This window comes from Trypanosoma cruzi, genomic scaffold, assembly GCF_000209065.1.
Source record: "Trypanosoma cruzi strain CL Brener 1047053516719 genomic scaffold, whole genome shotgun sequence".
Lineage (NCBI taxonomy): Eukaryota > Euglenozoa > Kinetoplastea > Trypanosomatida > Trypanosomatidae > Trypanosoma > Trypanosoma cruzi.
In genome coordinates this window covers 51235-65321 of record NW_001849409.1, presented here as the reverse complement: position 1 = coordinate 65321, position 14087 = coordinate 51235, and the positions used below count along the sequence as shown (strand labels likewise).

At 50.4% G+C, this 14087-nt stretch overlaps 3 protein-coding genes and 1 pseudogene across 3 annotated transcripts, besides 11 other annotated features; 2 read left to right on the top strand and 2 right to left on the bottom strand.

The window, feature by feature from the left end:
• Positions 1-3014: part of a sequence feature (areas merged during assembly that could not be assigned to a particular haplotype. This can correspond to areas where the two haplotypes were merged or to regions with more than two copies in the genome that were merged during assembly.) that runs on past the window's edge.
• Positions 215-241: a sequence feature (AT_rich).
• Positions 399-2876, bottom strand: Tc00.1047053506717.25 (annotated as a pseudogene).
• Positions 3015-9536: a sequence feature (areas not merged during assembly with more than two copies in the genome that could not be assigned to a particular haplotype).
• Tc00.1047053506717.20 (receptor-type adenylate cyclase, putative) lies at positions 5297-9139 on the bottom strand (the record flags this gene model as incomplete). The annotated part of the gene is made up of 1 exon (XM_813869.1): positions 5297-9139. One exon carries the CDS (start codon positions 9137-9139, stop codon positions 5297-5299), a length of 3843 nt encoding a protein of 1280 aa, XP_818962.1.
• Positions 9537-10978: a sequence feature (haploid, Esmeraldo-like haplotype).
• Positions 10140-10576: a mobile genetic element.
• Positions 10397-10420: a sequence feature (AT_rich).
• Positions 10726-12195, top strand: Tc00.1047053506717.10 (elongation of very long chain fatty acids protein, putative; the record flags this gene model as incomplete). Its single annotated transcript, XM_813868.1, has 1 exon — positions 10726-12195. One exon carries the CDS (start codon positions 10726-10728, stop codon positions 12193-12195), a length of 1470 nt encoding a protein of 489 aa, XP_818961.1.
• Positions 10979-14087: a sequence feature (heterozygous, Esmeraldo-like haplotype).
• Positions 12264-12609: a mobile genetic element.
• Positions 12418-12437: a microsatellite.
• Positions 12577-12602: a sequence feature (AT_rich).
• Positions 12810-12842: a microsatellite.
• On the top strand, positions 12873-14087 carry Tc00.1047053506717.4 (hypothetical protein, conserved; the record flags this gene model as incomplete). The annotated part of the gene is made up of 1 exon (XM_813873.1): positions 12873-14087. A coding segment is annotated over one exon (1215 nt), but the record flags the coding sequence as incomplete, so codon positions are not given.

Here is a 14087-nt window from a genome sequence, read left to right as displayed (position 1 = left end):
AGCAGGCAGCGGCAGGATGCCCAGTCGCCCTCGTCCCATCACAAAAAGGAATACAAACAATCGTCGTCGCAGACTATCGATGCCTCTAGTAGAAAAAAAGAAAAAGATATGAGGGCATGTCAGCAGCACAGCAAACAGCGATGAGAAACAGGGCAAGAAGACACAAAGTGACAGTCGACACGGTACGGACAAAAAGAAGTCCGCAGTAATTTGCAAAAATAAAAAAATAATAAAAATAAAAGTTCTGCAGGACTCCCGAAAAACAAAAGTAAAAAAAAACGCATTATTCGAACAAAACACCAAAAGCAACAGCCAAAAAAAAAAAAAAAAACATTAAAAACCCCGCAAAAAAGCAGTAACTGCTCTCCGTGAAGAGTCTCAATTCCACACTCTTTGGCTCACGATACTGCCACAGCTCCACACAGTCCCAGTAGTAAAGGTATCAACAGCCGAGACACGCACACACGCGCAGTGCTGTCACCACGTAAATCATGCAGGATCAATTTCGCGTCCTTGAGCAGGGCAAGGCGGTCGTCTGAACTCCCGCCGCTCTCGGATACTGAGTGGTGACCTTTTGTAATGGGGTTTTCGTGTCCAGAGGCATTGCGTTCACTCAATCCGTTCGCGCCATCCTTAGCAACCAGACCACTGCCTGCAAAGCTATTTTCTGGGGCGCGGGTATTGTGTCCATTTGCGTTGCGCCCATTCACTCCATCCGTGTTATCCCCAGCAGCATGTTCCCTGCCGCTGACAGTAGCAGACGTCGCGTCGCGTGAATCCGAAGCCACCTCGCTCCTCACTGGAAGAGTCTTCGGCTCGGTGGTTGTCAACTCCGCAGCAGGCTGAGGTGTAGCGCCAGTTGTCTCTTTTAGTTTCTTGAGATCAACAGAATAAATTATGCGGTTGTACAGCAAGACGTCAGTCACCGTCACGTGGCTGCCCTCCGCGCTTCGGTCCTTGCCGTCCCCGTCAATGTAAAAGTGCAAGACCCTGTGCGAATTGAACAACTCATCGTTGAAATTCTCTTCAATTATTTCCTCCCCATCGACGGACACGTTTGCCGTATTGAAATCCAGAATAAGCGCCACTTGATACGTTATTTTTGGTTTTCATTTTTTCTTGGGGGAATCCGCAGCCCTATTGTTGTCAAACACAGGGCTCCACTTCTTGTTATGGGTGTACGACAGAATAGGGAGGGCCGTGCCCTGTGCATCGTCCCTCCTCACAACCACCAAAGGGATGGGACTGCTGCTCCTCATGGATGGACACCTTCGCCAGAAGCGCGAACTTGTTGTTCGCAAAGTATTAAGGCACAGTCTGCCCCATTTTGCCAACAGGCCACTCTGCACCTGCTCCGGACCCTTTGAACGTCAGTCTATCGAGAACCCTTCTCCTTTTTTCCGCTGGCCAATGGACAGTGGCGTTCACGCAGAAGTACTCATCCCCCCATGTGTTCTCAGAGAAGTTACCAGACAAAAAGCCAACGAGCCCGTCAGCGGGTTCAAAAGGCGAATTATAAACCCGACGCTCTCTCGTTAAATTCGGCGAGTCTTCGGTGGAGGGGGAGCGCGCTTCTCTATGATGCCGTCCAATTCTTTCCATCTCCTCACCACTTCCCTCATCCGCTGCAGCCACTCCGTCAGACGCAGAGCTATAAGACCGTGCGAGCCCTCACTCTTCGTCGCGCTCTCGTACAGTAAAATCAACTCCTCCGCGCTGTTTTACAAGAAACTGGCGGTGGCGTTGTGCCCTTCATCGGGTATCCACCCAACGTCATAAACACGCACACCTTCAGTCACCCGAAGATGAAGCCGACCATCTACCCCTCCTTCTTCTCCCTGCTTCCTTGCGTCTTCCAATTACACGGGCGTGGTGGAAAGGACCACCTTCTTGTCCACAATGGTCGCGGTGATCAACCCGCTCCGAACGCCACAACCCTTTCGAACAAGTTGCCCCACACACGGGTAATTGGGTGGAGGGGTCCATAACAATTTGCCCCCGTCTCAGTGAACCTGTAAACATCATTTTAGCCTCCGCCACAAGAACCCATTAAAAGCACTTTTTCACATTCCCACTCCACAATCGATGGATCCCTGCAGTCATTGCCGAACAATTTCCTTAAAAGCTTCCACTGATTTTCCGACGGGAGAAGACGTATAGCCATTAAAATGCTCCTTCCATCCTTGTCCGTAGCCTGGACAGGAAACGCAAGCATACCGTCCTGCAACACAGTGCCGGATCCTCTACCAGAAACTGCCTCCGTCAAAGATTTGCTAGTCCCATACAATGTAGGGTTCACTGCATGGGTCTCGTTCCGTTTGATTTTATTCTCGCCACATTCTTCAACGTCAGTTCCCTTTGCCAGAAAAAGTCCAGAGTCATTTGTATCAGCATTTGGAGGATTCGCTGCAGTGCTTTATTTCCCAACTAGCACGCAGGTCTCGTGGCAAACCACAAGTGTCGTTGATCGTATAATGTCCTTCGGCGTAAGTAAGCCATACGTAGTTTTTTTCCACCAAAGGCTATCCGCAAAAAATATTCACATTCGTCTTCAAAATACCCGGTGCAGCAGCAATATCCTTTAGGTGATTTGACGCAATCCCCGTACGGCCTTTGGCATCGTCCTTCTTGCACTGCGCCTCGGCAGTGGCAAATGCATCACCGTTCAGTTTCACGAGGCTGGAAAGATGGAACGAGCCAATTGTTCCGCCAGCCTCCATCACTCATTCCCACTTTGAAGATATCCGTGTCGTCCCTGCGAATAGATCAACGGGATTCCTTGAAGTAATTCTCTCAGCGCGCGCAGCTCCACGCAAGGATCTCACCAACACGACGGGGGGGAGCAGCACCGCGGAATTGAACACATGCCGGAGCATGCTGGGTCGTCGCTGTGCTCACCCTCTCTTCCTTCCATCCTCATTCCGCTGGATCCGGCCACACGGCGACGGCTGTGCGTGTGCGTGTGTGTGCTGTTGGTCCTTCCGGAGCCATTAGAGTGCGCAGTAGCAATTCGCGCCCGGTCCCAATTTCCTTCTTCGTGTGCATCTCCGAGAAGTAAAGAGAGAAGAACAGACATGCCAAGAGAAAACAGGGAAATGCGGAAGGCGTCAGGGAAGAGAAGCGAGCACTGCCACCATCCACAGTGAGTCACATCGTCGGCCTTGCAGCCAATATCCCCCACAACCGTTCAAGCCTCCAGCCACGCACACACACGCAGACAACGGCGTCAGCCGCCACGGATCGTGCGCAGGCGTGCTCATGTGCAAACACAATGTGTGCAGTCACTCCGCATTGTTGTCCGGCAACCCACACACCGTATGCTGCTGGTGTGATTCTGTGCCGCACCAGTCAGAAGCCACGACCTGACACATAAAATACGCCGCGGCTCAACAAACACGCATCTGCCCCTCAAGGTGGACCCATACTCTCCAGCTGTGAGGTGCTACCTGCCTAAAGCCCCAGTATCCAAGTAAGGGCTTATAGCAGGGCAGTCAATGCATGGCGTACGCCCCGTGCCTCCGCCCTCGTCACGAGTTTCAATGGAGCCCCGCACCCATCCACGCAGCAGCCTCCGCCCCGCCCGGAAATGGAATGCAAACAGCACCCCAGCACCCGCGCAGAAAGAAAGGCATCCGCCTGGGGCCAAGCAAAAAAAAAAAGACGCCATAAACCCTTTGCACATTTGTGAGCAGCCCGTGAGAGTAAAGCGCTGCCCAGGCAAGACACTCATGGCAGGAGACTTGCCAGGAAACTTCTCTCCGCCAGGTCCCCATTCAAAGCACACGATGCACCGGCATAGAGAATAGAAATGGCACCACTTGTGCAAGCACAAGCCCGCCAAAGAAGCGCGCAAGAAAGAGAAAAACTACCGGCTGACAAGCACCTCCTCCCAATAGCTGCCGTCCACGCAGCCAAGAAGTCAGGGGGAATCCTTCGCGTGATTGCGACGCCGACCCCAATAATCGTGAAAGTAGCCCTCACTTGTCGACCAGTCAGCCATCCCTCACGGTGTTTCCACGCACAAAACACCCTACACACAAACGTGGTCGCATTGGAGACGCAGCAACCCTCCAGCCTGTCTTCACCCGCACCCGGAGCATCTCCCACACGTGTCGCGCAGGTGTCTTGTCCAGGCGCCCCTCCCCCCGCAGAGGCATTTTTGATCCGACGTCGTCAACCGGGTTCCGGCCTCCGAGAGGGCAGAGCCTCCGCCCCCCGCTCTCAGCTGCGCCCATGCGGTTGGACAGTCGGCCAGCCCGCCTGAGGTCCAAGCAAAAAAGCTTGTGTGATGAAGTGCTGCTTTCCAGTGCATGCCGCGGCAACCGCCGCCCACCTCTATTTGAATGCCCGCCACCCTTTTTCACCAGCGGCTTCGGTCCCAACTCAGCAGCCGCCTCCCGCACCGCAGGCTGGGAAACTTCATGGGCAGAAAATGCCACTCACTCACCCCGCCCTGCAGCCGAGTGATGGTGGGTGCAACCTCCCAACGTGGGGGCAGCTTAGTGGCTCGGGCGCCGTAAAAGCCGCGTCGTCTCCATTGCAAATTTCCCACCGTGCCCGGTAGAAGGAGCAGCGGGTAAGAAGGCGCAGTGCACACCAGACGAGTTATAGGAGTGTGTCCTCCAAAGACGGCGCTGTAGAGGCACGAGACGGTACAGATGCGGGCTGACGGGACACGTCGTGTCATGGCATTGCCCGCACCTGTGGCATCGACACTGCACACGCCCTTCAGCACCGTGTTTGACACAACCCTACAATCCTACGAAGCTCCAACTGTGATGAAGGTAGGAAAGGTCCCATTGCCAATGTGCAGGAATATACGTTCTGCCAAACGCAGCCCAATGCCAATCCACTGGGAGGCCGCAGAGGGCGCCAAAGCCATGCTTCCCAAAGACGCAAGCAAAAAGACTATGAAGACTCCCGTTCCCCCTATCAAGCACTTGGCCGACAGCTAAGAGAGAGAATGGAAAAGAAAAATATGCCCAATTCGCCTAATCGTGCAAGGCATTCACATCGGCCGTGTTCCTTCCCGCAAACCTGCGCAAATGGATTCACGGCAAAAAGAAAGTAGAAACGACAAGGTGAATTACCAAAGCATTTGCTGAGGCAGCTTTAAGAAAAAAAAAAAAGAGCGACGTCAAAAAAATTCTCGTAAAATCCTCTTACATCTCCACTAAGAAGCACATCCAATACATTTGAGCAGGTCGCGTGTGCGGAGCCAATGGGCACCTACCACCATCTGCAGCGGTAAAACAAAGACATAACGCAGAGTAAACGGCAACACACATTCCCCAAGTTACCTGAAGCGACGAGCACGGACAGTAACAACCGAATCATCCGTCAAAAACTGCGGTTCGTCCGCAGCAAAATTATGCACCTCGACAGAATTACTTTGCGGCGCCGCCTCCCTGAAGCGCCTAGCATGAACCTGCTCCCCACCCCTCCTCCCCCACGTACCAGAGGCGGTATCATGCGCACCAGGAGCGGTTGCACTCAGCGTGAACGACATATTTTGGTCCATACCCAACTGAGCCTTCCGTTCCATCACGTTGCTGATCTTTACGGCCAGTCGAGCAATCACCAGACGGCAGTACTCCTCATCCTGCACAAGGCTCGGCCTCCGCGGTAACCGAACGTTCCAACGCTCGCAAAGAGGCATCAGCGCCTTCAGCCGCTGCGGGGCTGCCAAGGTGCCATATGTCACTGTTAACACAGACACGACGGCTTGAGCGGTGCCGGTCCGTGCGCTGTACATAGAAGCATCTTCACTACTTTCGAAATCACTGCCATCGTCAAGATCAGGTACATCACGATCAAGACGCAGCGCGGCGAAGGTGCGCCCAGGCACGGCGTCCAGCTGGTACATCTCCACCGGCTTCGGCACGCCGCGAAGCGCCACACCGCCAAGCGCAGTCACCTCCACTTGCTCACGCTCAGCCGTGCTCAGCGCAAAGTACGCCGCACGCGTCAGCAGCACCTGCCCGCCGTTCCCAACGCTCTCCGTGCGCGCGGCCATGTTCGACGTCGCACCGTAGTAGTCGTACCCCTTCGTCACCTCGTCGTGCCGAATCTCGCACAGCCCGGTGTGCACTCCGACACGCACGCGAAGGCCGTCCCAGTACTGCCGGTACACAGCATCGTCCAGGCGCGCGGTCGGCGGCACGTACTCCTCGTCCTCCTCGGCACGGTCCTCCTCGAACCTGTGGTACGCGTCGTCGATCACGCTCGTCCCCCAGTCGTGTTGCAGGAACACCTGCTGCAGCTCCCGCACAAGCTGCACGGCGGCGAACGCACTCTTGCACGCAATCATGAACGAGTCGCCAATCGTCTTCACCTCGTAGCAGCGGTACTTCGCTATCAGCGAGCGGATCAGCCGGTGGTGCGTTGCCAAGGCGTCGGGCATCGCCTCGGGGCACGCAGCCCACAGCGCAGTGCTGCTCTCGATGTCAGTGAACACAAGCGTCACGGGGTCTCTCCGCTCCTTCGGTGCGTTCGCGTTGTCACGCGAGTCGCGGCAGAAGTGCAGCAGCAACAGAATCAAGGCAATAAGCAGCAGGGCAGCAACAACGCTGCCGACGATAGTGCCGGTCAGCTGCCGCGCCGTCAGTCCACTCGCAACGGGCATCCGGTACTCCATCGACGGCGTCACGGCAGGGGACAGCACCGGCACAGCGGGGTCCAACGCACGGGCAAGCGGCCACACAGAAATTTGCGTCGCACCGTAGTTCCTGCCGCACCCAGCACCGCTCTGAGTAACAGGGCATGCATTGCCATCAATGAAGGGTCCGTACAGCATGTCATCCACTCTGACGGCAACGTTGGAAAAAAAGAAGTTTTCAAACGGCTCAGCACTCACCTTCTCCATGCGCGAGCGGACGGCCAGCAGCAGCCCGGTGGTGAAGCCCATCATTGCCAGCGGCGTCCGTTTATTGACGTCCGGCACAGCAGCGTTAAACTTCTGGGCGGTCACCGACGTCGTTTTGTCGTCGTTCCAGTGCGGCAGGTTCGTCGCAAACACAACACGGTCGGCACCCGCACCGTCACGGAACGCAGCAACAAATTCGGGGTACAGCATGGAAAACTCTAAAAAAATGACAAACACGCGCACACCGTCGTGTGACACCACGTGCTGCGCGATCGCACCAACATCTTCGGCAGAAATGCCCACCACAAGCACGTCGCCTTCCTCCGGCAGGTGGTCCACCAGCACGTCGCCGCCAGCCAGCTGCTTAGTGGACAGCAGCGAACCGCCAAACGTCTCCAGCGACAGCCGCAGCACCTTCGCCATCGTGGCTCCATCGTCGCTGCGAATCACAGCGTGCGCCAAACCGTCACTCTTTTTCCCGAGGTACTCCGCAATCACAAAGAACTGCTGCTCCAGTGTCGGCAACAGGCGGATCACGTTTTTCCTGAACCTACCAATGCGCGGCTGAAGGTAAATAGGGTCGATGAACGCCACATCCTCCACTTCCAGCATCCCTTTCGTCACCACGCCAGCAACAACATCAACCAATTTCACCTTCAGTTCCGACACAAGCGCAGCGGCGGCCCCATCCACAGTAGAATTCACGAAATTCACTGTGAACGCAAAACGCCTAATAAGACTGTTGTTATTCACCGCAGCTTTCGCACCCACCCCAAAAGCTCGAAGTGCAAAAATGGCAAGGGGATTATCCCGCATTGCAATGGCAAACCCATTCAAAGGAGGAACAATCACTGCTTCCGAGGGGTTGCACTCCCATGTCCGGAATGAGATTGTTCCGTCAACCAGCGGGTCGGCACGGTGGCCATCCACAAACTCTTTCATGTACACGGTCCGGCCACCTTGGTTGCAGTAACACATGGCGCCCTCTGACTCAGCCACCCCTTGGCAACTGCCTCCGTAGTCGCCAATCACAAGGTTGTCGACCATATAACGGCGTTGGTTGTACAGAGAAGCCAAGTACGCGTCACGGTTCTTTGCCCATTCACGACTACTTAAGGTCTGTGAAAGTATCTCGCCCGCTATCCACCCTGCAACCATCATTTCGCCCGCAATAGCATTGTCGGGGAAGTTCTTGCGAAGACCACTGCTTTCCGGCAAAAATTTCTCCATGTAGCTCCGCATCACATCCTGAAAGCGCCGGATGGCGGCGTACCGTGTGTCGTCCGCCAGCGGGTTCGTCACCGTCGTGATCACCTGCCCAGACACAAACTTAATGTCGTCCTTCACAGCAGAACGCCACGTTTCGACAGCAACGTCCTGCACCGCCGAGGGAGCAAGCAGGTACGCGCCAGCGGTGCGATTGTCCGTCAGCATCCTCTGAACGAATTTCGCGGTGTCTTTTACCGGCGCGCCAAACACAATCACAGCCTGCGGCCGAGTATTCGCAAACGCTTCCCACGCAGCGTCGAACACTGAGTTTTCGGCCTCATGAGCCAAGGAGCTCTTCACAGCGAAGACACCGCTCAAATTGTAGCCAAAGCGCGTCATCACGTTTTTCGTTGCTTCGTACTCCTCATCACCGAAAGAAACATCCTCTAGATACATGAAGCCCAGCCGACGCACCCGCAGAAAAGTCAAGGCGTAGCGGATCAGTGCAAAAAGCTCGGCCAATGGATCAGCACGCACAAAGTACAGATAGGGATCCCACCCACGTATCACCGTCGACCCGGTAAATGGGGCAAATGAAATAATTTCTCGATTCCTAATGACAGGCAGATAGTACTCCAAAGTCGCATCACCAATGGCATTAGCAAGAATAAAAATGCTAGGATTAGCCTGAAAAGCCTCTTCAACGGCCTTACCGGATTCAGCCATCGTGGTCAATTTATTGATGAGGGTCACACGTACATTATCCCCAACAATGTAATTGCGCGACCATAATGCCGCAACAAATCCGTGGTAAAGTGATTCCGAAAGGTATGTGGGAATTGGGAGATCCGTCACATTGAGGGTTAAAACTTTTACTTCAATTTCGGGGCATGCGGCCTGCCCAACTCCGCTCTGCGGGAGAAGAAGCAGCAGCAAAACGAGGTAGAGCGCATACGTGGAAAGTCGCCACCCCAAAAGTGGGATGCCACCACAACAGCCCGTTTCCTTATGCAAACCCGGCCCTTGCCGCGCCGCCGCCATCATCACCGCCCATCCCGTGACCATACTCGCCGCCCAAGTAGTACCGTGCTGCGTAGCCTGTTGTCTTCCTACAACATGGGGAGGAAAAAGAAAAAAAAAATAGAAGGGAAGCAAGGCAAGAGAAATGCCACACAAAATAGAGGGAGATGCGGTTCAATTGGATCGGGGTTGGCGACAGTGACGCACGTCAATGCTCTGCCACGCATTCTTCACGCCCCCATGGAAACACTCCACCTACTCGCCCAAATTGCGGCCAGAAGTTAGTCACAAAAGACAAAAGCAAGGGCACCAATTCAACAGAACGGTGGAATCCGCATCGGTGGAGCTGGAACACTCTTCCCAAAGCTGAAGACAAAACAACAGAAGAGGCAGGGTAACATCTCCTTTTATCTCACCGTAATGCTTCTGGTTATACACACACAAAAAAAAAAAACACGGCTTCTGAGCCTAAATGGCAAACTTTTAAAAAAGAGGCGCTTCGGTGGGGTCTGCAGAATCACTGGACCCTGCAGTAAGGTGAAAAATCCAAAGAAACGGTGGCTGTCCAAAAGCAAAAGATACATTTGAACACCTTCCTTCAATTAATTCAAGCACCAAATGTCGGTAAGAGAGGCCCACAAAAAAAATAAAGAAATAAATAAGCCATGGAGAGAATGTGTATGGGTTGGGTGGGCTCCCTCCTTTTCATGGGTTTCCAATAAAATTTCCTGAAGTGTATGTGCATAAATTGACAAGACACGCTTCAGTGCGAACGCAAAATCGATTTCCGACGTTTCCAATACCAAAATGAGAGGTCCGTGCTCCTTTTTGCTGCACTTCTATTAATAGGAAAGAGTGAGGCCACCAAACCACCCCTCATTGCCCAGGAGGCAGGCCCACGAGAGAGTGGAATAGAATTGACGCAAAGTACCTTATAAATGCGGCACCCTTCCCATGACAGCATTCGCCTGGATGCCGTGTGGGAGAAGTGTGTTCTTACCAAAAATGGCCTCGAGATGGAAAGAGGGCACGCAAAAAAAATGAGAATAATCTTCCGGTCAACTGGCCGGATCCTGAAATAATCTATGAAAACCAAACAAGTTAGGAAAAAAGGTTCGTTAGTTAATTGCTTCAATGTTTTCTTTTCATTCAATATATATATATAGAATTCTGTGGACCGCTAGCATGGTCCTTTGTCCTCAGTTAGAATTTGGAATATTATTACTTACGAAGTGGCGGACTTTGGGGTTCTCCAGCCACAAGACCCCGCCGCGTGGTGGGAATCAAAAGAGGCTGTGTCTGTAAAAAAATAAAAAAAAATATTATCTGGCCACCATCGGTTCCCTGCCCCTACAAAGTCGCGTTCTTCCCAAAAGATTCATACGGTAGAAAGTATCATAAAGAATGCCTTCATTTATCAGGATATACATACATTAATTAAGTTAGCCAGCTCTTCCACGATCATTCTTTTCACAAGCTCCTAAAAAAGAAGGTCAACATTGATGCGACGAGTACCATCAAAGATAAATAGAGAAGTATCCCCCCATAAAGTGGATTGATGGCCAGTAAGCATTTCCGTTGGTTAAAATACAAATAAATAAATAAAATGGGAAGTAGTTAAACCTCCTATTATGGCTGCATGCATCACAAAGGTTTCGAGATCCTTCCAGCACCATTATTGTCACAACGCGTCCCAAAATCTTTTAGAAACCCCGCCATCGCACAAAAAGAAAATAGGAGCCAAGGCCAGCGTGATGCGGATGCGAAGAAGATTCCGCTTCTCATTTTCATTTTCCGTCTCGGTACGCAGCGACTTCACAGATCCAGTTCAAACACACAGAGTGGGTAACAGGGAAGTTGAGTGGCGATGCGGACTCTCCAATGCAATGTCGCAAAAAAAAAAAAAAAACGCGGGAATAAGGTTTTTTCATGGACGGACACATCTCGCAACAGCGTCCCGAACGACCTCCGCGGAAACAAAGCGCGTGCCGGAAAGAAAAGAACCCCAAAACCCTGCCGAGGAGCGCGGAAACCCACCCACCGGCCTCGCGCTTCCGCTTCGCGCCCCCGCGGCCGACGCGAAATTATCTTGCGTAACGGGGCGCCGAAAGGGCGCAACTACAGGGGGCCTTTTGGCCGGGTTCTTGGGGTGGCGGGTTTTTTTCATCAGGGGAGCGCCGCTCCCAAAAAAAGGAGACGGAGGGGAGGGGGCGCGGCCAAAGAAGCTTATCTTCCATTTTTCTCATCTTTTTTCTTATATTTTGCAATTCTCATGCGGTTTTGCCGTTAAGTTTTTTTTCTACGCCTTTTTTTTTAGCAACACGAAAATAAAGGGGGTAATGGAGGTCTATTTGGATGCAACGGAGTGTTACTTGAAGAATTCACTCTGTTTTTATCCGAGTCTTAACATCTTTGTTTCTTGGAGTGTTCTTATTGGGGTCCATGTTGGATATATTGTTTTGGTAATTATTCTAAGAAAATGGATGCAACGCCGGGCAGCTCTAAATACGAATAAAATAATGATTATCTACAATGTTACTCAGATTTCTATTTCGGCTATCATGGCAATGTCTCTTGCACCACATCTTAAAAAGGGTTTATTCAATCTTAACGGTCGTTTTTCCGCTAATATTGAATTTTGGATATTCGTTCATTACTGTAGCAAGTTCTTGGACATGTTTGATACAGTATTAATGATTTTTAGAAAAAAGAATGAACAACTGTCATTTCTTCACATTTATCATCACGCCACAATTGGGTTTATCTGGGGCCTTCTTTTAAGGAACGGCATTGGTAACGGGACCGCTTTCTTTGGAGCATGGGTGAATTCAGCCGTTCACTTTTTAATGTATTCCCATTATCTATGGACATCTTTGGGTTTTAGAAATCCCTTAAAATCTACTCTTACTAAAATCCAAATGTTTCAATTTTTCTTGTGTATTGTGCAGGCCTCGTTGGCTCCTTTTTTTGATCATCAGTTTGCCTTACAGTGGTCTTTTCTCCAACTAACATACCATATAACTTTGTTTATCCTTTTCCTAGACTTTCATAGGAAATCGGGGAAGAAAAAGGGTTTACGGAAATTGAAGCAAACGGAGTAGTTATTTCTGGTGAAAAAGGCTTAATAAATTTCTTTTCTTATTCTTTACGCACATATTTGTGGGGGTAGGGAGCTTTTGGAAATGATGTCCGCAGGGAAGTTTGGCTGCCTAAATTAGTATGTATTGCGATAAGATATTTCTGTATGTTTATTTCCCATTTTATGATTTTTTGGTGGACCAGGATGGAAGGAATCAGGGAACCGATAGTGGTAAGAGGAAATCATTTATTTATTTATTTATTTTTGACCTCTCACTCACCTACTTTCGTTCCTCTTCTTGCAGCGGGGTCTTGCGGCTGGAGGATCCTAAATTCTGCCAGTTTGTAATTAATAATTACCTCCAATTTGGATAGAGCCCAACATGCCATGCGAGTGGATATCGAATTATATATATATATATATATTATTGGAGCAAGCTTTGAGTGTGTAGCGAAGCCGTTGCCTTTACAATACCCTCTTCTTGTTTGCCCCATTTTATTTAGCTATTTAATTTCAGTATCCGTCCGGTATCCTGGGCGAATATTCTTTAAGGAAGTAATGAGGAAAATAATATTTTTTTAAGATGTTCATTTGTGGAAGATTTGCTTTACAAAAGCAACTGTCTTTTATAATGCCTTTTTTTTTTTTTTTTTTTTTTTTTTTTCCTTTCTGAATTGTTAGTTGTTTATCCTTTGTGCTATGGATTCCCCTGCAAAGGGCGACGCCCGTCAGGGTTTAAAGGCAAGTCAGAAACACATAGAATTCCAGTTGCAGCGTGAAAAGGCCTACACCCGTGAGCTTCAAGATAAGATCAAGTCACAGCAAGCTCACATAGCCAAACTTGACCAAGACAAAGCGGAGCTAAGACGTGAGCTCATCACGCTCACTGACGACGAGAAGAAGAAAACGAAGCTGGAGGAAAAATGTCATGCATTACAAAAGGAACTTGCAGAAAAGCAAGCCGCATTGACAGTAGAACAAAAACGGGTTACATCGGTCGAGTGCGAAAAGGAGCAAATCCGGCGTGATGCCCATGCTTCCATAGCAAAATGGTGTGAGGCTGAGAAACAATGGATTGCTGAGAACGAGGCCCTCCAAAAAGAATTAGACGATGCAAAAGAGACCCTTGTGAAGTTAAAGGGCGAATCTGAAGCACTGGCAAACAGTCGCGATGATATATTGAAACAATTACAACGTGAAAAAGAGCGTTCTGCAAGGCTAGAGTCCACTGCTGCCGTAACTGAGAAGAAGATAGCCTCTTTGCATTCTCGTATTGAGTCATTACAGAATGATATATATACACGTGATGAAACCGTCTTTAAGTTGGATGAAGCTGGCAGTAAATGGCAAGAGATATGCCACTCAAAGGATGATGAAATTAGATCTTTGGAAGTACAGAATAAAAAGCTGTCGGATAATATTGAACAACTTCAAACCACCATTTCTACGCTTAACCAACGCATTGAGGCCATCAAATTGCTAGGTATAGAAGAGAAGGGGAGAACCGAGAAGATTTTATGTGATCTGCGTGAGTTTGAACAAGAAAACAAACTTCTTCAAATAGAGTTGGAAGCAGTTCGTCGTGATCTTGAACATGCCTCACAAAATGCATCTAAGCAACAGGAAATGATAACAGATCTGCGTGCAAAGCTAGCGGCATCAGCCGAGCAATTAAAAGAAAAGAACTCTGAAATACGAAAGCAGGAACTAACTATTAGTCAACTCACAGCAGATTTTAAGCAGGCAGAGCGAGAAAGAACTGATAATAGTTATTTGGCGAGTTCTCTACAAAATGAGCTACAGAGTCTACGCAATGCATTTGAAGAGGCACAATCTTTGGTAAAATCCCTTCAGGAAGAGAAGGCATTAATTGAAGTTGAATTGCAACGGGCGAAATTATCACAGAAGCAAAGG